The sequence below is a fragment of the Typha latifolia genome, chromosome 1 (assembly GCF_019914945.1).
Source record: "Typha latifolia isolate L0001 chromosome 1, TyphaL0001v2, whole genome shotgun sequence".
In the NCBI taxonomy this organism is placed as follows: domain Eukaryota; kingdom Viridiplantae; phylum Streptophyta; class Magnoliopsida; order Poales; family Typhaceae; genus Typha; species Typha latifolia.
Window position 1 is genome coordinate 21,723,701 of NC_133086.1, and position 21,067 is coordinate 21,744,767.

The 21,067-nt window shown below is 39.7% G+C and overlaps 3 protein-coding genes across 4 annotated transcripts; 1 reads left to right on the forward strand and 2 right to left on the reverse strand.

Moving 5' to 3' along the window:
- Positions 1–2,167: 2,167 nt before the first annotated feature.
- LOC140781768 (U-box domain-containing protein 10-like) lies at positions 2,168–6,067 on the reverse strand. Of its 2 annotated transcripts, none has more exons than XM_073127962.1 (4): positions 5,463–6,067; positions 3,962–4,078; positions 3,444–3,887; positions 2,168–3,346 (listed from the first exon to the last, which is right to left on the reverse strand). In XM_073127962.1, exons 1-4 carry the CDS (start codon positions 5,811–5,813, stop codon positions 2,270–2,272), a joined length of 1,989 nt encoding a protein of 662 aa, XP_072984063.1. In that variant the 5' UTR covers positions 5,814–6,067; the 3' UTR covers positions 2,168–2,269. The 2 variants fall into 2 exon arrangements, with proteins under 2 accessions (XP_072984063.1, XP_072984072.1); XM_073127971.1 differs by having other exon boundaries at positions 5,440–5,520.
- A 3,704-nt stretch (positions 6,068–9,771) lies between these two features.
- LOC140782670 (3-ketoacyl-CoA synthase 6-like) lies at positions 9,772–11,489 on the forward strand. The gene has a single exon (XM_073129370.1). It carries the CDS (start codon positions 9,831–9,833, stop codon positions 11,280–11,282), a length of 1,452 nt encoding a protein of 483 aa, XP_072985471.1. The 5' UTR covers positions 9,772–9,830; the 3' UTR covers positions 11,283–11,489.
- A 6,254-nt stretch (positions 11,490–17,743) lies between these two features.
- LOC140780482 (cytokinin hydroxylase-like) lies at positions 17,744–20,257 on the reverse strand. The gene is made up of 5 exons (XM_073126068.1): positions 19,856–20,257; positions 19,513–19,742; positions 19,162–19,418; positions 18,481–18,856; positions 17,744–18,344 (listed from the first exon to the last, which is right to left on the reverse strand). The coding sequence occupies exons 1-5, from the start codon at positions 20,142–20,144 to the stop codon at positions 17,922–17,924; spliced, it is 1,575 nt and encodes a 524-aa protein (XP_072982169.1). The 5' UTR covers positions 20,145–20,257; the 3' UTR covers positions 17,744–17,921.
- Between the last annotated feature and the right edge of the window lie 810 nt (positions 20,258–21,067).

A 21,067-nucleotide genomic window follows, 5' to 3' on the forward strand; every position in this document is an offset into this window, starting at 1 on the left:
TGCAATACCAGTATAATAATTATATATAATATGACATAAAGTCGATACTTAAGTATTAAAAAATAATAAATTTGTATTGAGAATTGATAAAATTTGATACCAAATAATAATAATACTCTTAATTAGCTATAAAGTAGTAGTAGTAATATATATTTATTTCAAATTATAATATAAGAATTTAAATAATAAAATATTTTATGGTAGCTATGATTTGAATAATTATTAAAATAAAAAAGGTAGAATATTATTTTTTTATTTACTTTTGATGATTTTGAAAGCTTTAGCCGAAAGATAAATCCAGCGCACGCGCACGAACTTTTTCTAATCCATATCTTTGAAGTTTGAGGTAAAAAGAAGGATGGTGGAGAATAGAGTCATCATACATGCGTACATAGAGCAGTCATGTTATACCTGCCCATAGATAGTAAAAGATTTTGAAGACTTTTCAAATATTTTATCAATTTGTCCCATTACATTGCTATGACCAAGTCCATTGCCTCATGTAATTTATAAACCTCTTAAAGTAGTTGTAACTTATAAATAGAATCCTTTGTAGCTACACTGGTAGTTGAGAATTAGGGGTGTAAATAAGTCGAGCTTGAGTAAGCTAGACGCATCTCGACTCGATTGTTGGATTCTCTTGACTCAAAGCTTTATAGCTCAGCTCAGTTTAGCTTATCTCTATCGAGATGGGCATAACTTAATTTATTAAAAATCAATAAAATTGAGAATAAATAAGATATTTGTCTTGTATGGAATATGTGCACTAATAGCTTAAGGTGAATGAGTAGATAAAATTAAAAAAAAAATTATTGCAGAACTTTGAAATAGATTGTGACGTCCACGTTCTGCGTTTGTATGTTGTTGAGAGTGTGACATCGACGAGACTGAGCGAGTATGGTGACAATGTCAAGCAAAATTGAGAGAATTTAAACTTTAGAGTTAACCTCGACAAGATTGAAATTTGGAGGCGACCTCATTGCGATGCGATGACGATGATGACTATGAGTTTGAGACCTTGAGGGTTTCAATTGAGGACTTAGGTGATGTGGGTTTATGTTAGACATTAGAGTTTTACAAAATATCCTCTAATATACATATTATACTATTCGTTGGATCTACGATCTACAGCCCTAGTTGCCGTCATGGTCAAATGAAACGAAATATTGGTACTATAATAATGTCTTCTAATCACTTGCACCACGTGGTACAACTTTTGACCTCCTCCTCTTAATTTTCTTTTGCTAGACTAAAAATTAGAAAGGACTACGTGTACATGACATGTACGTACGTACTGTGACAGCTAGGGATAAGTTGTATCAAATATTGTGACAAATCTTGCTTCATTTTCCTCGTACCATCTTAGCCCTTGAAAGTCATAATGCGTGTGAACTCTCGTGCGATCGAAGATGGAAGAATTTGAGGCAGGAGTCCCTATCAATTATACAAAAGGTAGCATCTTGACTGTGGGAATTAGTTTCGGATTTAGGCACAGGCAGGATTTGTTTAGTTATAACAGCAAGGGGGGTCTTGAAACTTTGCTGAACAAATTTGTTTCGACTAATTAAGCCGGGAATCTTACGCCAATGAAAGGTCCAAATAATGACAAAAATTTCAAAAATCTTTTGTAAGATATTTGAAGTTGTCACGATTGTATTTCCTCCGATCTCACGAGAAATTTGTGTGTCGTAGAATACAACATAGGAAGATGAATGACATAAACAACAAACTTTCTCTCGCCCCTCATGAGAATTTCCACCATTAATCGCTTTCTCCACTGCATTGCAAAAGATTCTAATCTTTGCTGGCGTCTAGATTGTTGTTTCTAGATGTGGAAACGAAACGGAGTGTAATAGTGCTTGTTGCAGAAAGTCTACATTCCAGGAAGAAAATGGATATCGAGCTTGTTCTTCATTTTAAACACAATCCGGCATTCTTATCTTTTCAGAATTTGACGAGCAAGTTGTCAACTCTGCAATCTCTACTGGACAAGTAACAAAATTGCAATATTTCATAGTTCGCACTAATCTCATTCTGATGAACAGAAGTAAACAAGAATCAACCTTTTATTCCAATGTCCAATCAATCGATGGGGAAAACAGATGGAACTCATGCAATTTTTGCACAAAAAATAAAGGAGAGAGAAGCGAAAAAAAAGAATGAAAAGAAAAACCGAACAAATATCTGATCTACTGGATTCTCACACATTTGATACAAACTTACAATTTCCCTGTATACAAGAAATCCCTGAATAAAATTTGGAGTTCACCTAGAGCACCTTTAACTTACTAAGGAGCTCCAAAAGAGAGGTAGCTTTGCGCTTGGCCCTATCTGTACCAGTCTTTGTGAGCTCAGTCAATGGTATAAGAGCACCAAGCCTCCCTATGCAAGCAAGGTTTTCATTGTCTTTCTTGCAAAGTGCGAGGAGCACAGCTGCTGCATTCTCTTTGTTGCGTGGTTGGCCGGCCCTTAACAGGTCTATCAGAAGGGGTATGGTGTTAGCTTTAGTTATAGCCACCCTACAATCTTGATGGCTCACAAGAACAGACAATATGGTCAATGCTTCATCTACCATAACATTGCTTGACGAATCCTGGAGCATCTGGACTAAAGGAGACAAAATTCCTGCCCGTACAGCTCGAACCTTGTTTGCTTGATAAATGCACAAGTTAAAGAGCGCTGTTGCAGCATCCTTTCTCCCCCTGGAGCTGCCACTGTGAAGCAATTCAACCAAAGCATCCATTGCTCCGGGCGTGCTACCAATGGTTATCTTGTTCTCATCAATGAGAGATAAGCTGAAAATGGCTGCTGCAGCATTTTCTCTCGCTTCCATGCTACCCATTCTAAGCACTTGGATGACCGGAAGAATAGCCCCAGCTAATACTATGAGTTCCTTGTTATGATCATAAATAGAGAGGTTGAGTAAAGCTGTCACAGCATGTTCTTGAGTTTTTGAGTCTTTTACTGACAAGAGATTCACGAGAGCTGGAATAGCTCCTGCCTCTGCTAGTAGAATACGGTTGTCTGTGCTCCTTTTCGCCAAGGATCTTATCTCAGCAGCAGCAGATTTCCTCTCATCCAAGGACCTGCTGGAGAGATTACGAATGAGTGCATCAATAGCAGCTCTATCTCCACTAACCTCATGAAAAGAACCATCGCTCTTTCTTATCCATCCGCCCAAAGGTCTGCATGGCTGCTCAATCTTGTTATCCTCACACCACTGCATGATTAAGCTTCTTAGCACGTAGTTAGGTGTTAGCGTAAGGTTCTGGAGCTTCTGTTGAGTTTTTGGACATGTTCGATTGCCACAATCTATCCATCTTTGAATGAATGCACGCTCATAAGTCTGCATTTTTCATGGGAAGCTAGTGAGTATGTGAAAGATCTTTAGATTTCAGTTGAATTTGTTACTTTAAAAATTGAAGCGTTTTCAAGAATCATACCTGCCCTGTGGATACAATGACAGGATCCCTCATCAGTTCCAGAGATATTGGACAGCGGAAATCCTCAGGAATCACCAGAGACTCAGGCTTTTTATCTTCCTCGGTAGTCTTTTCCACAGCGTCGCTAGTTTTTGTATCATCGCCAGCAGATTTCAAAGAGGTGGTGATTTTAGCTTTCTCAAGTCTTTCAATTAGATCGGATGTTATTTTCTCAGCATCCAACACAGATTTTCCATTTATTTCTGTGACCAGTACGACAATTTCTTGGAAATCAGAGTGATCATCTCTAGTACCTTTATGCGATGGCTCAGACTTACTAGGTGATTGCTGTCTGACATCTGTGTCAAGGTGATACAATACTTCATGAATTTCAGAAAATATTCTGACATCAGGAGTCCCCTTTTTCTCCATTCCTCTTCTCAGCTGTGCACGCACAAGGTCAACCTGAAAAGAAGTAATGTTAGCGAGGTACTCCAGAAGCTTTCATACAACATAAGGGCCATGTTGTTTGCTCATACTTGTTCTTGGACTTCATCTGAAATTTCAAAATATTCATAAGGCAGCTCCTCAAGAACCTTTTCCAATAGCCATGTCATGTACTGGAATTGTACAGCAAAACTTTTGCTCGCCATATCCTAGAGAATTTAACATAGAGAATGATTAGATAGGAAAGAAAGCATGTGCCCGAGGATTTGGCCGTTGATGATGAGAATATTTTCAAAGTGCAATAAGGCTGGATGCCATTGCAAATGATGTGATGAGCCAATATCGACTACCAAATAAAAAGGAGGACCTTAAAAAAGTTAAGGACACCGTATAGCTTAGAAAAAAACATGCTGATACCTATGAAGCTGCAACTATCAAAAGAGAAAGTAAAAACCATTCTGAGTTGCAGGATATCATGATACAGTCATTGATAAAAACTAAAAGAATCTGAAAGACCACATTTTGTTTCAAATAAGTCCCTAGCGCACGTAGTTGCTTGCTGACTCATATTATTAGCAAGTAGAGGAAAATGTTTTGCCAAGATAATATCTAGACACAAGCCACTTTCAAATCACAACAAATGGACTGAAAAGTGACCAAAGAATACAAATATGAATTGGGGATAGTAGATGCAACAAAAGACTGCAAAAACAGAATAAAACAATTAGGCATCAACATGCAGCATACAACCATCATCCCTCATCAAAGAACAGTATGTGACGTAATGGCCTGGATAAGAGTCTCTGGTGGGCCTCCCACGATAACAGGACTATAAGAAGGCACTTTTTACAAGGAGATATTATTATGAACATAGACGAGATTATTATGAATTCTTTATGTGTTAAATGAAACAGAATATCAACAAAAGATATGAAACTTAAGAAGCTCCGTTTCTCCTGAGACACTACCTATGTTAGTATTAAGTCCGGGAATTCTCAGGCAGAGGAATGCGGATACAATGAAAACGTCATGGCAAATGACTTATGAAATTAGAAATATCTGAATGATTCTGAGCATTTCTGGAGTTTTAGGTACTGCACTAATTTTATCAAGGATAGAACAATGGAAATGTATTGAAGATCCAAAGATGAGCAGATAAGCATCAGAGGAATCATATCAAATTCTCAAATCATTGCATTTGATAGCTCTCTTAACTGAATAGCAAATTATATATTAAAAGAGAGCAGCCACTCGCTCATGATACGCTCAACACATATTAAAAGGTTGATCTCAGTCTTAGAATCTTTAGGTGACATCAAAAGTCGGCCAAAACAACTCAGCTTGATGAACCACAAGGAACCAAATTCTTGACACGAACAGCCAAAATGAACTACAGCAGATAGAATGCAAGCTCAACATCAAGAACCAAAACCCCCCAACAAGATGACGTCAACCGCCCTTATTACTTGGGTTTTGCAGTTGTAAAACCTAAAATAGAGAACGCCAACAAAATGCCCGTCATAATGTCCCAGAAAAAGCTCAATATAGTTTAAGCCAGAATGCAACTCACGATCGAAGAACCAGGTGACTCACAGTAACAGCATTGTCCGAACCCGGCGGCGGCGCAGATCGAGCAATCAGGAGCAACCTCTTCGCCGCCTCGAGCGCCACGAGCAGCTCCTCGAGTCGCCCCATCGGGTCCACCGCCCCCGAAGACGACGACGCCGCCTTATCCGCGGCGTCCACCGCCGTCGCGTCTCCAGCCCTAGCGGCTACGAAGTCCTTGACCTCGTCGAGGAGGTGTGAGAGGAGGGAGACCTTGCGGGCCAGCCTGAGGCAGTCTCCCCTGAGCTCGCCGGCGCCGGCGAAGTCCCCTCCCATGGCGGCGATCTCTCGCACCACACCGGAGAGGTTTTCCACCACCGCCCTCATGTCGGACTCCATTGGGATCGGGTTGGAGTCACGGGAGGAAGAGAAGTAAAGGGAAACTCCAATGTCAACGTCATGAAGATAAAATAGTACAGAGAGAGAACAAAGAGAGAGAGAGAGAGATTCGCGGGCAAGACAGGGAGGAAGGAAATAAAGAAAGAGAACAGAAGAGTACAGTTGGAAAGATTGCGAACAAGGCTCCACGACGACGAAGAGAGAGAGAGAGAGAGATCTCCAATGGGATAAAGACAAGGTAACGACGCCCAAAGGGTAACAAGGTGTGGGCCGGTGGATTTCCGGATTAAATACTGACCGTAGCACAGGAAGAACATATCTCTACCAAATAAGAGAATGCCACGCGTCCTTACAAAGATGATGTATTCTAGCACCACTTATTAGCTTTTTGCCATAATTTTGCAATCCAACCCCTAGGAAATGTAGGAATTCAGGTTTGGTGTTAGGGCTCCTGAGAGATGACGGCGTAATGTGTGGGATATATTTGTTTATTATTTGTTAGTAGATGGAAGAAGGAATCAGTGGGAGAGGATGACAGTTGGGAACAGCCTAAGTTTCCACTGTGAAGGAGGGATGTTTTGTTAGTGAGAATGTGGGATGCTTCAACTCTTCTGGCCTTACTAGACTCTTCTTTCGTAGTACAGAAAGTTTCTTCCAGATTTCCTGAATATATTTTCTTTAGATTCCAACTTTAATTAAATTAGATCACATGAATCGCCTCCTAGAACTTAGTCTTCTAATTATTATAAGTTAGACTCCTATGAGAACCCGATACAACAAGGCTAAATTATATACATATAAATATTTCACGATAAAAACTTATTAAATATTAGTTTCATAAAAAATCTACGTAAAAACTCGAGCATATGAGACTCAACCACGGTACTAGCTTACCTTCCAAGTTGAGTATCATTTGTTGTGCGAATATTAACCATGCTGGTTGTGGCTTCAAGTTTGATATAGTTTGGATTGTATCGTAAGTAGAGTTTAAGAATAAAGCTTAAAAGGACGAGCGTTGAAGAGAGCTATCAATATCCTTAGGCTTTAAGATTTGCTGGAAGTTACTAGTCAGATTGGAAGGCGTTCTTGATTCTGTTTGAAAATTAGTATAATTGACTCAGTTTAGCTCAATTTAATCTTCGCACGTTCGGAAAAATAATGCAATTCTCCAATATTATTCCCATTTTCCTACTCGGCTATTGACTTATCTAGAACTATAACTATATATAAAAGATTCCTCGATTAATATTGAGGTTGACCATCTGAATCATCTTCTACTATAAATTATAGAAATAAATCAACTATAGAATTCGTTCTTAACTTAAAGGATTAGATGAAAGATTGAACCTGTCTGGCCCAAATCAATCTTTAGATCTTGATATGGCCCAACCCATTAACATCCGATACTATAATTATTCTCTCTTTTATAAAAAGCTATAAAATTTAAGCGAGCATAATCAAAACCTACCCATGTAGGTCATCCTTGCATTGCATTGATATGTATCTAACTATGTATGCAAACTAAATCTCAGGAACTGCTACTGTCATACATCACCAAATATGCTCTCAGTATTGATATCAATAAGTACACAGATGACACACGCATGCATGGGTATAAGTATTATTTTACATTCGATAGCTCTGTTCGACAGTAACATTTACCAGCGTATCTGACTTTCTCTTTAATGCTTTGAAAATTATAAGAATAGCAAAATTAATAGCGAGCCAACCTTATTTAAGTTAAGCACCAACCAACCGGCTTGAGGAGCGACAAGTGATTTAAATATTCAAAGGATCCAATTAGTCTAATGGCAGAATCAAATGGTAACCCCAGTAGCAGTCAACGACGTATTTAAGAAACGTCGTGTTCGTAATTGTGTTTTATTAAATCTCTAGAGTAGAGGATTTGACCGTGGGCTTCTCTTAATCAATACAAAAATATATATATTTATTTATTTATTGTCGATGAGCAACTAATATAGCAGATAGAAGATCTCAATCTAATAATTTAATAAGAACTATTAATTGTTTCTCCTAATTTAACTGTTGAGATTAAATAACGCTAAGTAAAATTAATTGGAAGTGAAATACATGTCTAAATTGTAAGATTAAATTAGTCATATTTCCTATTATTAAGAGAACGATAATAAGGATAAGAAATAAAAAAAAAAAATACTTAAAGAATCGGTTAATAATCACATACTTAAAATACTTTGTATACCCTTTAATTTATCAACAGATAAAAATTATTTTTTTAATAAGTCAGTATGGAATATATATTGCTCTTGTTTGAAACTCATCTAAGTATATCTATTTATTTAAATATGTAAGTTATAATTAGTAACAAAAAAAATTAATTTCACATGTAGATCCCTTAGTTATATTTTTTTAATACTTTGGTCATCTTAGCTATATAATAATACTCTTTACTGTTTTGTTAAATAATCATCTTACATAAAGAACAAGTTGGAAGGTCATGTTAATTGGTCCTAATATTAAATAATATCTTTATGTATCATAACCATCCGCCATCCTAATTTGGTGAGAATGTACAGGTGGTGCCATTAATATAGAGGGGATAGCATCCACCCAGTGGGTTATAAGCAGGTGCAGAGAATTTAATCCAATAGCTATCACACTAATACGCACGGCATGGAGGTTAAGATTTTGTGAGTAATAATAATAATAATAATAATAATAATAATTTTTTATTTTATAAAAACAAAAAAAGAAGAAGAGAAGATAAGCTAGCTAGGAAAATATTAAAGATAAAAAGTTAGATGTTGAAGTAGACATTATACGTTAATCTCGATCTACAATTTGAACCTTTCACACACGACCTAAATATGCTCATTGATTGCAACCTTTTTTTAACTCCATTTCCTAAGTTTTAGCAACAATTAATTCATGAGTAAATGTCATATGATGAAATCTCTCAAACAATTCCTTTGGTTTCATATATATATATATATATATATATATATATATATATATATATATATATATATATATATATTGGTATTTTAGTAGATGAGACATACTATTTTTTATATAGAAGGTCAAGAGTTCGTCTCTCCTTAGTAATATAACAAAGTCTTGAGCTTGAAATTAGTTTTCCTCTCTAACAAGATAATAATCAATCAAACAATTATAAAGTAATACTACCGACGATTAGACCTCAAAATTAAATTCGATTCGAGTAGCATGAATCACTAAGGAATTTTATTTTTTTAATAAAAGAATGATATAATTAGCAAATCCTGATGAATACATCATTAATGTCTGCGTCAATTATTGCGTATTGTTTCTTACCTAATCATGTGTGTTTGAGTGCAGTAATTAGGATTAGACAAGTAATTACCTGTGGTCCGGGCTCAACTAGACGTCTATATAATATGGTGGAGTATTGTAAAATTAGTAGCCTGGGGCATGCCAAGGACCCAACTGCTATCACAGCCCACCATCCAAAAGGATTAATGTCGAGTGCTACGTCAATCTCGATGCACAGTAGAGTTACTTACCGAAATATTCGTACTATGTCACTAGACTTAAAAGAATGGGTCTATTTAGATTAGTAGGACGGGATCTCAACGAATCTGGCAACCATTTAAGGTTCCAGTTGTATATCTCCTTTGTCCTAACTTGCAAACCAACATTGTAAGACATTAAGCAGTTGCAAATCTTCTTTATATAATTTAATTTATTAGAATATTAGATATTAATGCATCAGTAAGTAAATTAGAACATAGTAGCAATTAGAAATGGAGGATGGAGCTCAAGCACTTTGCATTGCATGACTCTGGACCATGTCCACCACCCCCCACTTTGCATGACTCTTGAACAACTATTTGAACTACCCGTCGGCCGCCATTTATTGCGATCATTTAAACTCCAGCTTTGCATTCCCTCCTCTTTTAAGTACAATGGCTCTATAAAGCCTCGTCGCCTTCCTCCTCTCCTTCCTTACCCCTCCTCCCTTTTCCCACTCCTGTCTAACTAACTAACTGACAGATAAAGATGGAGCTCAAGCACTTGAAGAAGGGCTGCCAGTACCTAACAAACAACTTCTTCACCTTCCTCATCGCCTCCGTCGTCGCGGCGGCCGTTTTCGAGCTCTCTCATCATCACAGACCCGAGGAATGGCGGTACCTTCTCGACGTCGATGCGGTGTATGTGCTGTGCGGGGTGTTTTCGGTTACTATGGTCGCCACCGTCTACTGCATGTGGCGGCCGCGGCCGGTGTATCTAGTCGACTACGCCTGCTTCCGGCCGCCGCAGAACTGTCGGGTGCCGTTCTCGACCTTCTTGGAGCACGCTCGCCTCATGCCCTTCTTCGACGAGAAGAGCGTGAGGTTCCAGGTGAACATCTTGCAGCGGTCCGGCCTCGGGGAGGAGACTTGTCTACCCCCGGCCAACCATTTCATCCCTCCCCAGCCGTCGATGAACGCAGCCCGCGAAGAGGCCGAGCTCGTGATCTTCTCGGCCGTAGATGAGCTGCTTCAGAAGACGGGGTTGAAGACGAATGAGATAGACTTGCTGATAGTCAACTGTAGCTTATTTAGTCCGACCCCGTCGCTATCGGCGATGGTGGTGAATAAGTACAAACTGAGGGGGGATGTTAAAACGTATAACTTATCCGGGATGGGATGCAGCGCCGGGCTCATCTCGGTCGACCTCGCCCACGACCTCCTCCAGGCGCATCGGAACTCTCGCGCGCTCGTCGTCTCCACCGAGATCATCACCCCCAACTACTACGCCGGGAACGAGCGCGCTATGCTCCTCCCAAACTGCCTCTTCCGGATGGGCGCCGCCGCCGTGCTCCTCTCCAACCGCCGCGCCGATGGCCGCGCCGCCAAGTACCGCCTCGCCCACGTGGTGCGGACCCACAAGGGGGCGGACGACAAGGCCTACAAGTGCGTGTACCAGGAGGAGGACGAGGCCGGGAACACCGGGATCCGGCTCTCCAAGGACCTCATGGCCATCGCCGGCGACGCGCTCAAGTCTAACATCACCACCATCGGGCCCCTCGTGCTCCCGGCCTCGGAGCAGATCCTGTTCCTCTTCTCCCTCATCGCACGCAAGGTTTTCGACGTGAAGTCTAAGCCATACATACCCGACTTCAAAATGGCATTCGAGCACTTCTGCATCCACGCCGGCGGGAGAGCCGTGATCGACGAGCTGCAGAAGAGCCTGCAGCTGTCGGACGAGCACGTGGAGGCGTCACGGATGACGCTGCACCGGTTCGGCAATACGTCGAGCAGCTCGCTGTGGTACGAGCTCAACTACATCGAGTCCAAGGGGAGGATGAGCAAAGGGGACCGGGTTTGGATGATTGGGTTCGGCAGTGGGTTTAAATGCAACAGTGTGGTCTGGAAGTCTTTAAAGACGGTGAAAACCCCAGTGAATGGGCCATGGACCAATTGTATCAACAGGTACCCAGTCCATATTAACGATATCATCAAAGTGTAATAGGACTGGCCGTACACCAATACGCTATATCCTATTGGTGTAGTCTTAGTTGTATTCTATTGTATTGTATCGTGATGGCATATTTTGTGTTCCGAAGTTATTGGATGGGAAAAATAGCAGCAGTTAGCAAGTTTGGTAAATGTACTTGTTGTACGCTCACAGTCACTCGGTTAAGAAAGAAATGAAGCATTGCTATTTGAACATTTATACCTACTGTGACTTTTGGACATCTAGTTAATTATGTGCAATGTTAGGTTGCTTTTTTGCACATGCAAAACACTGGGAGGCATCGATCGGACAAAGAAAGAGATAGTTCACACTATTTGTCCTCCGAGTCAACTCTGCCGGTGAATTTTGTTACCTTAAAAGAAAATTTTGGTTTTACATTTAAAGTAAGTACAAGTACAATTAACCGGAGTTGCTCATGGATCACCGGACTGGGCCAGGCCGAGGCTCGCCTGAGCCGGACTAGGAGGGCCCTCGGTTTTAATGTTATAGGCGAGCGACCGAGTTGCTTTTGGCCCATAGACAAATACCAGTCGCTGGTATAAGGATTTTTTAGGATTTAATCTCCAAAATACTGAAATCCCTCTCTAAAATGAAAGGTAATATTTTAGATTTTGTTAGTGTTTTAAGAATTAAATTCATAATGAAGGATTGATTAATAAATATTAATAAAATACAGAATGTTTTTGATTACCATTGACTGATATCATAAAGGTGAAGAGTAGAATAATAAATCCTTCCATCAGCAGTATCCCTCAACTTCGAATATCGTACCCAGATAACATCTCTTTATAATTCAAAATGCGTGTAAAGATCTCATCCATCATAGTGTATAAAATTAACATCACCTCTCTTTGTCAGCATCGCAGTTGGAGAACACGTCGATTTTTCAAAAAAAAAAAAAAAAAAAAAGAAATGGAAAAGAAAACTAAGACTGCGTGTAGTCGAGAAAGTTCCGAACTTAATTAATACCAAGCTCAAAAATAGGAGTTTTAGTTGGCTAATGAAACCAATCCCAATGAGCATTAGTTAAGAAATGGATCGATTAGGGACCATGCTAAACTCTTCTTTCGTCTTCTTCCACTTCTTCTTCTTCTTCTTCTTCTTATTATTATATAATAATAAGAATAGATAAAAGAGAAGAAGGGCAATAATGAGTACGTAGTTAGTATTTATTAGTGTCGTGTGTTGCCATAAAGAGTAGCATTAGCATACCATATTATCATAGCATGTGCATGACCATTAGACTCCAGTTCTCGGGCTTATGGTTGGCCCGGCCCACAGGAATAATTGGGAAAAAGTTTTATGCCATCTTTCCGTAATCTGTGAGCTTAGGAGTTGGATTACGAATCTTTTAATCTCGATTATGATGATATTCTCTAACACTTTCTAACATACTATGGGCAGTGTAGGAGGTATCGAGGAGATCTTTTGTTTTGTTTTGTTTCGTTGAGATATTATGTTGATTTATCTCTCTCTATATATATATATTTTAAGGAATAGCTCGTTCGTAGATAACTTCACTAATTCTAATCATAATTTACAAATTTGATACATTTAGAAAAAAATGAGATATTTTGAAGAGGCCTCTACTAATACTATTAAAAAAATAAGCATCAAAATCCAAGGGCATATGAGATTTGAATAAGAGAGACTTGTGTTGATAGATAATAGGTTAGCTAGCTTTAACTTCCTCTCAATTTTGGGTAGATCTTGAAATAGTGTAGCTACAATTAGCAAATTTTTTTAAAAATAATAACCTAATAAACTACGTGACTTGACGACTATTAGAATTCCATAGTCGTCACTCTTGCCGGAGCGGTACGAGAAAGGTGAGCAAAGATGGAGAAGAAGGGAGACAAGCCGGATGACGCGCAGCAGGTGGAAACAGTGGACAACAACAAACTGAGTGAGGGAGAAGAAGCGATAAAGGAGAAGAGGGCGGTGTGATCCTATGTCGGAGGAGAAATAGATGCTAAAGTTGATAGCAAAGAGGAGGTAGCCTCGAAGATGAGTGATGGAGAGAAATGGAAAGCTACCTTTGAGAGCCTGCTACTAGAGAGAGGTGAAGTCGTCCGAAGGGTACTTATGGCCCCGAGTCGGTGATGATGGGGTGATGGGCACAAATAGAGAGGTAGGGGGAAGAAAGAAAGAGAGGAAATGAAAGGAGAGAAGACTAGAGGAAGGAACAGGATTGGAAAGTGGAGATCGATGAAAAGAAAAGGAGGAAGCAATGAGAATTAGCGTATAGGGAGATTCGACGAAAGCAAGGAAAAACGACGAGGGGGATGGTAAGGAGAACAGCAAAGAGAAAAATATAGACAAAGAGGAGGAGAAGGAAAATTTTGATAAGAGAAGAAAGTCTCTCTTCTCCCCTAGTTGGGGGAAAGCGTTGGCAAAGTAACCGATTGGGGCAAACCCTTAGATGAAGAGAAGATATCAAACACTGACAGAGAGCTGCTAGGGTCGGCGAAAAATAAAAATCAAGGGACCGCCTTATTTCTTTTCCGATTTTCTCTAGATAGTTTGAGTCTTTTTAATAGAGAAAGTTCATAGGATAATAACTTTTAAATCGCAATACGATTATTTTATTCTTCAACTATTCAGAAAATAAAAATGAGAAGAGTATGAAGGGCAAAATAAATACCGTTAAACTAGAGACACCGTTAATTTTGTGAATCCAACTCAATTAATTAATTCTTTTTACCGATACATAGAGCCAAGGAAATTAAGTTAATTTAGAATTTAATCTACAACCTACAACCTCGACAAGCACCTACTAAGAGATTAGTAGATTGGAATCCTATTCCTTGTTAGATAATTAATTAGCAGAAATAAACTTCTCCACCTATATTGATCACATACAATGGTTCCAAAAGATGGCTACAGTAATAAACTTTTCTACAATGATGCATTGTGTCTAACATTCTACATACTGTTGCTATAAGCAAGTTTAAGGGACAATTAGGTACATGATTTGGACCCATGAGGTGAATTGGTTCTCAAGTTGACTGAGCATTAGAATGAAAAGAAGCCAAGCAATACAAAACGGCTGGAATTTATTCGTCCCATCCCATGTATCATCTTATCACAACCTTTGTTGCTTGTCTCTCTCATGATTCCAAACTCTCAATGCCAAATCCTATCTCTAATGGTTGACAAAAGTATCTTTGACAAGACTGAAAGCTAGTTGAAGGCAAAGGTCAAGTAATTTATATACACAGCCAGAGAGAGAGAGAGATAGAGATGGATATACCGTACCTAGCTAAGGTACAAGTTGGGTAACCCTAAGGCCTTACTTCTTATTCTCTTCTCATCTCTTCTCTTCTCTTCTCTAGTGGGAGGATCAACGTGCTCCATGACTACTTTCCACTTGTATTACTCGACAAACTAGTCTATTCAAACCGTTTGCTGTCATTTTTGTACGGCTTTGATTATCTGTTTGAAAAATATTTAGATCATCTAAGAATTATTTTACTTTTATCCTTCAAAAAAAAATAATAAAATTAAAGATAGAATTTGTAAAGTCTAATCCTTTTGTTAGTTGAATGAGAAAAATTAAGTTCCACCATGTACTCATTTCTTGTACATAATTTGTGAGTAGTAGATTCCTTAGAACTCGAGATGACATTTAGCAAATGTAAGATAAGGAACAAGCAAGCCTATGATTTTGTACTCGCTTCTTAGTGGCATCTTTTAACCCCAGTCAAAGAGTGGCACTACAAACGGGCCAAATTGGAGACCTGTATATCATGAGTACTTTTGGCTGCCACTACTATCATGAAAGAGAATATATATATAGAAGAAAAAAAATTATAGATAAGAATTAACTCATATTAGTTTCAACATTTTAATCGAGCAAACTTGAGCCACTCGAGAAATTATAAAGTTTGCACATAGTTAATTTGTTCTAGTCTCACAACTTTTTAGCTAGATTCCAATTTTAAAAAAGAAAGAAAGAAAAGCCCTTTGCGCCTAACAAAAGTATTTGTAACTGCCTATGAAGAGAGTCTAAAGTCTACTCAAAACAAAATTGCGAGGGACCACATAAATGATGTTCCAATGACAAAACCATTGATTGCTAGGAAGTCTTAGCCCTAAGTTCTAATCTTATATCTAGGGAAAGTTATTATAGTTTAGTGTGTGCCGAAAGCTTAGGGACTAGTTTATACTTGCACTCAAATATGAACAATGTATTAATTGCGTGCATTCGATGGTTTCAATTGTGTTTGTTGTAATTCTTTAACCATTTTGTATCTTCTTTCTAGTACGATTAAGACTATAAAGTGCAAATGATTGACGCATTAATGTGCATTCAATCGTGCACCTAGACTGATATAAATAAGTCTAACACCTGCTGAATCCTAGCACGATATACTAAGTTGATCAATTGTGTTCATTATAATTTTACGACCCCTTGTATTTACTTTCAGGAATGATCAAAATCATGGAATACACACGATTGATGCACTGTCGCACATCCTATCGTGCTCCTAAATTAATAAAAATAGGTCACGGGATATGAAATTCCAACATGATAGACCAACCCTCGTATTGTCCAGCCTACATGACAATATATCAATCGTATACATTAAATGACTCCGATCATGTCCGCTCTTAATTATATGACGTTTTGTGTTTACCTTTAGATATAATAGAGATCATTGAATACATAGCAATGATGCACTAACACTCGTCCAGCCGCTCACCGGGTTGACCCAAACGGGTCGATGTGCACTGAATCCTTGCTAATTCTCGATCGACCGTCTCTATATTATCCAACCTACTTAGTCTGTAGGATGAGAGAGAGAGAGAGAGAGAGAGAGAGAGAGAGAGAGCTGACTACAACCCTAATGTTAATCCCCAGCCACCTAGAAGCTAGAACAAGATGGTCAGTCAATTGGGAGGTGAGTAGAAACATCATTCATGCCTCTCCTAGTGGCGAGTGGAGGAGTCATACAAAAATGCAATGCTCCCCACTTTCCAAGACGGCCCACAAAAGAGTGGGCTAAGGCTCTCAGTGTTGGGCCCTCTTTGGGTGCGCGAGGCATCTCGATCGATTTGTTATTCCCACTCGTGCACCCCAAATTCCATTTAAATAAACCCCTCCTACCCACCATATAGCCTCCTTTTAATTTGTCCTTTTATTATAGGAGAATAAAGAAGCCCATGGCTGATGGCCCCCATCACCACATACCATTGCCTTTAAAACTTCTATCCATTCAATTATCCATGGAGCCACTTACATCTCTTGGATTGCTAAAACCATCCCATAAAATTAACTAATAGAATCATCACCACCCCCCACTTTGACCAATGCATGATCCTCACGTATAGTTACCCCTTTTGTTTAAAAGAAAATAAAAAATAAAAAGAAATTTATAAATAAATAAATATATATATATATATATATATATATATATATATATATATATATATATATATATATGAAGAATTTATTCCAAAGCCAAAGCTTAAGACACACTTCCCCCTAGGAGGAGTAGTGACCATGTAAAGAAAGCATAAGTCAACTCGGTCGATTTAGTCAAAACTAATCATCCAATGGCTAGTATGAGTTGGTGGACATGGTATCACTTAGTAGATGTAATTATGTATTCGCCATAAAACAAGGAATCGAAAGGGACGATCTAAGAGCATCATATTCACGTCTATTTTCTAACTGTTTAAGCTTTTAAGATTGATGAAAGAAAAAAAGAAGAAGAAGAAGAAGAAGAAGAAGAAGAAGAAGAAGGAAGTAGAGCACTTAGGGTAGAACTTAGGTATCATTTTACAGCGCATTAAGGATGCATATCTTGCTTAGTTGTTTATTTAACACCTGTGGGCTTATCCACTCTTCTTTTATCTTTGACTACACTACTTTCTGCGGTACCATACGAATGATATAATTATAAATATCCTTGATCACTTAGCACTTCCACAGTCCACCAATTGCTCAAAAGGTTAATTTAAGTGCTTAGTAGCTATAGGACAGTGCTGAAAGACACGTGCTACATCGAAAAGCAAATTAGAGTGGGGTTGAGGAATTGATCCATCTATCCTAATCACTTAGTAATTAGTTACATGAACAAAGGATCGATCGAGATAGGGATAGGGATAGGGCTTCTTTTCGATGCCTCTAATGGCATGATATGCTATAAAATTAGACACTAATCTGGTATCAAGTTCTTACTGTAACCTTCTTTTCTTATTTATTTATTTGCTTGGAATAATATAAAATTCCATCATGGGGTGCTTAACTTTACGTATTGAGACGCAACCAAGGTCCTCAAAAGCTTGTCTTCTTTTTGTTGATTAGTAGATGGAAAACTACCATCTTTTTTCCTTCATTGTGTGCTTTACAACTGTAAGTGGCTCATCGTCTAAACGTTAAAGTATACTCTACTTTGTTGTGTTATGAGAAAGAAAGTTTGTACTTAAAAAACAAACTAGAAATATGATTACCAACCAAGGCTTGAGGAATCCATGCCTTTTTTTTTTCTTCTTCTTCTTTTCACTGTAAGGGAGCATATGATATGTTTAATCTCTATATTGTTCTATGTAACTCTCCTCGACCTTCACAAGATTATATGCTCATCAAAAACCGGAACCTAAGAACAAAAAAGGTCCCTGGAACTACGGCTTGAGGGGTTTCAAGTAGACTTGAACTCCATGCTTGGGCTTCAAGGTGAGGACATTGACCGGCGCATGCCGGTAGTTGTCGGAGATAGTGAAGCTGAAGCTGGAGAGCAGCATGGCCAAGATGATCTTTGCTTCCATCATGGCGTAAGCCTGGCCGACGCAGTTGCGCGGCCCGGACGCGAAGGGCAGGAAGTTGCGAGTTAGGGCGAACGACCGGGCGGCGAACCTCTCCGGGTTGAACTCATGCACATCCTTCCCCCAGATTTCCTCGTCGTGGTGGATCGCGAGCACCGGGATCCAGATAGACAGCCCCTTTGGTACGTGGAGGTCGCCTAGCTTCATCTCCTCAAATGCCATTCTTGGTAGAAGCGTCGCCGGAGGATACAGCCTGAGCGACTCGTTAATTATCATGTGCAGCTGCAAACCAAAAGAAGAAGAAGAAGAAGCAAGCTAAGCTAGTAACTTTAACATATTAACATAAATATCAAAGCGACTTTTTTTTTTTTCCTTTTCTTTTCTTTCTATTATAAAATATAAGTATTAGTGTACTCACCACGGTGAGCTTAGAAAGATGGTCGGCCGACGGAGGCTCATCCCCGCAGACTTGAGCCACCTCGGCCCGAGCCTTGTCTTGCCACGTCGGATTCGTGGCAAGCAGCATCACGGTCCAAGTGAGCAGCAAAGCTGAGGTCTCGTGTCCAGCAAAGAAGAATGTCTTGCACTCATCCATGACCAAATTAAGGCTATAACTACACCCGTCCTTCTTCTTTTGTGCCTCGGCCAGCAGCAACCCAAGCAGCCCTTTCCCGTACGATGACGTCCTCCCTATCTCGGCGCAGTCTTTCCTGCTCTGGATTATGTTCATCAGCAACCTCTCCACCTCTGTCTTCAGGGATTTGATCTCCCTCCGGAACTTGCTGGGAAAGAACCTAAACAGCAGAGATTAAATTTTTTTTTACACTAGTTAGGGAACCCAAAAATGGACACGTAATTAAGCCAGTTGCAGGAATCAAAACACGCAATTGGAGTTGAAGTTAGTGCCACTGTCGAAAACTAACCGACATTGATGGGCACGCCAGGGATGGGGGAGAATATTAAGTAGAAACATCACGTGAATTTGGATCAAATCCAAGCAATTTTTTAAAACAAAAATAAAAGAAAGAATATATAATATATATATATATATATATATTATTATTATTTAAACTAAGCCTGGACTCGGATTCGGACTCACCGACTACCGGGGATCCACAAGTAGCGGCTGGATTGGGCCGTGAGGCTCTGCAAGCTCTCGAGGAGGTGGAAGATTTGCTTCCCAGTCTCGTAGCTGCCATCGAACTCGGTGCGGGATATGATATCACCGGTTAATCGAGTCAAGTAGGCACCGATTTCCACCTCGTTATTATTAATATTATTATCCCCTGAGGCGATTACGTCACGGAGTGCCTTTATCGTTTGCTTAGTGCAGTCCACCATGTACCCAACATGACCCTGCTCGATCAATTCATGATCACCAAAATCGATCTCCATTAGAAAATTTTCTTCGGTGCAATGATCAATTTGACATGCATATGGGAATATATACCTTGAGCTTGTCAGCCATGAATGCTGGGGCCACAACATGACGCTGGTGGAACCAGTTGGTCCCATTTGCCATCAACAGCCCTTGTCCTATGAAGTGCTTTGATCCTTGTTGCTGTAGCCAGGACTTACCTGAGACTTGCACATACTTGGAGGACAGCAGCTCTTTGATCATCTCAGTCTCGGTCAAGCACAGCCTCGGCTCGCTCCCATACCAGTATATGAATCTCTTCCCTGTTGATCATCAACTAAGGTGGCGGGTCACTATGCATGCAACTATTAGTTACTATTACTATTACTATTACTACTTTGATCGACTAGTGTTGCTTGCCGCGGCTTAAACATACCATAGATTTTGGACCAGAGGACGTAATGGGGCATGAGGCGGCCCACGATGTCGTGGCTGATCGAGTCCATGTCGGCGGCAGTGGCCTTGGAGACGAGCGCGGCGATGTCCTTCAGATTACCGACTAGAAACCGGGGCTCGGGGCCATGGACCCCTTGCTTGGCCATGAATCTCTTGATGCCTCTGGGTTTCAGGTAGTAGCATGAGATGGTGATCCATGCGGCTCTCAGCAAGAAGTAGGAGGGGAGGAGGAAGGCTAAGATTAGAAGGAATACTAGCTTGAGATCCATGGTAAGGGGACTAAGCTAGCCACTAGTGAACAAAGGGAAGGGGAGAGGAGAGACTTAAGGGACTAAGGGTAATGGGAAACAACCCACTGATTCCTCTATATATATAATCCCCTAGGAGGAGGATATAAGGAAATGACCGATATGTAATTAATGGGTGGGGTGGAGTGGGAGGAATAAAACAAAGTATGAGAGAGAGTATGAGAGAGAGAGAGCGGTTTTGGTTTTGGGAGGAGCGTAGAGCAGCGATGCATGCTCAAAAGGCTTCCATTTTGACGTCATTTCAACCGCAAAATTTAGTCAAGGCTCTTTTTAATTTTTATGGCAGACTTACCAGTGAAGCTTTACAAGATTTGGATGCAGTGATCCCTTCACCTACTATATTGCCACCAAATTGCAGGAGAATTAGATGGTCAAACTTAGAAAGGTTTCTCGAAATCAAACTAAAATTCTCGGAATTTCCAAAAGATGACCACGTCCGACTTAACTTTTAGCATCCTAGCTCTTTTGATTTTCTTTACCATGGCTTTATTCTGTTCTTCCCTTTCTCTTGGATAGAATAGAACAATTTTGAAGAAAAAAAATAACACAATTTGCACGCAAACAGGAGGAACACGAGACATTAGACACTCGCCTGCCTCACGCGAAAAATCATAAAAAATAAATAATAATTTTCGAAAAAAATAAACTTTTGGGTAAGTTTAGACCCACGGATTCGAATTCAACTACAACCAGAACAAAAATCTAAGCTTTCGATCCAACTAGATCTTCACAAGAGGCATCTAATGATTGACTATATCTGCAGCAATTGTTTACTAATTTTGGGTGCACGCAATTAGTGAGTGGACCAGCTACGATGCGCTGGAGGGGGGGTTCCTCCACCAGCACATATATGGAAAGTCCAGATGCATGAAGGTGAAGCCCCA

What these genes read in the sequence shown, in the direction of transcription:
- LOC140782670 (XM_073129370.1), top strand. Translation starts at nt 9,831, where the DNA reads ATGGAGCTCAAGCACTTGAAGAAGGGCTGCCAGTACCTAACAAACAAC.
- LOC140780482 (XM_073126068.1), bottom strand. Translation starts at nt 20,144, where the DNA reads ATGGATCTCAAGCTAGTATTCCTTCTAATCTTAGCCTTCCTCCTCCCC. An exon ending in TTGTGGATCCCCGGTAGTCG is followed by an intron (nt 18,857 to 19,161) that starts GTGAGTCCGAAT and finishes TCTGCTGTTTAG; the next exon opens with GTTCTTTCCCAGCAAGTTCC. An exon ending in ATCTTTCTAAGCTCACCGTG is followed by an intron (nt 18,345 to 18,480) that starts GTGAGTACACTA and finishes TTTGGTTTGCAG; the next exon opens with CTGCACATGATAATTAACGA.
- LOC140781768 (XM_073127962.1), bottom strand. Translation starts at nt 5,813, where the DNA reads ATGGAGTCCGACATGAGGGCGGTGGTGGAAAACCTCTCCGGTGTGGTG. An exon ending in GTTCGGACAATGCTGTTACT is followed by an intron (nt 4,079 to 5,462) that starts GTGAGTCACCTG and finishes TAAATTCTCTAG; the next exon opens with GATATGGCGAGCAAAAGTTT. An exon ending in TCATTGTATCCACAGGGCAG is followed by an intron (nt 3,347 to 3,443) that starts GTATGATTCTTG and finishes TGAAAAATGCAG; the next exon opens with ACTTATGAGCGTGCATTCAT.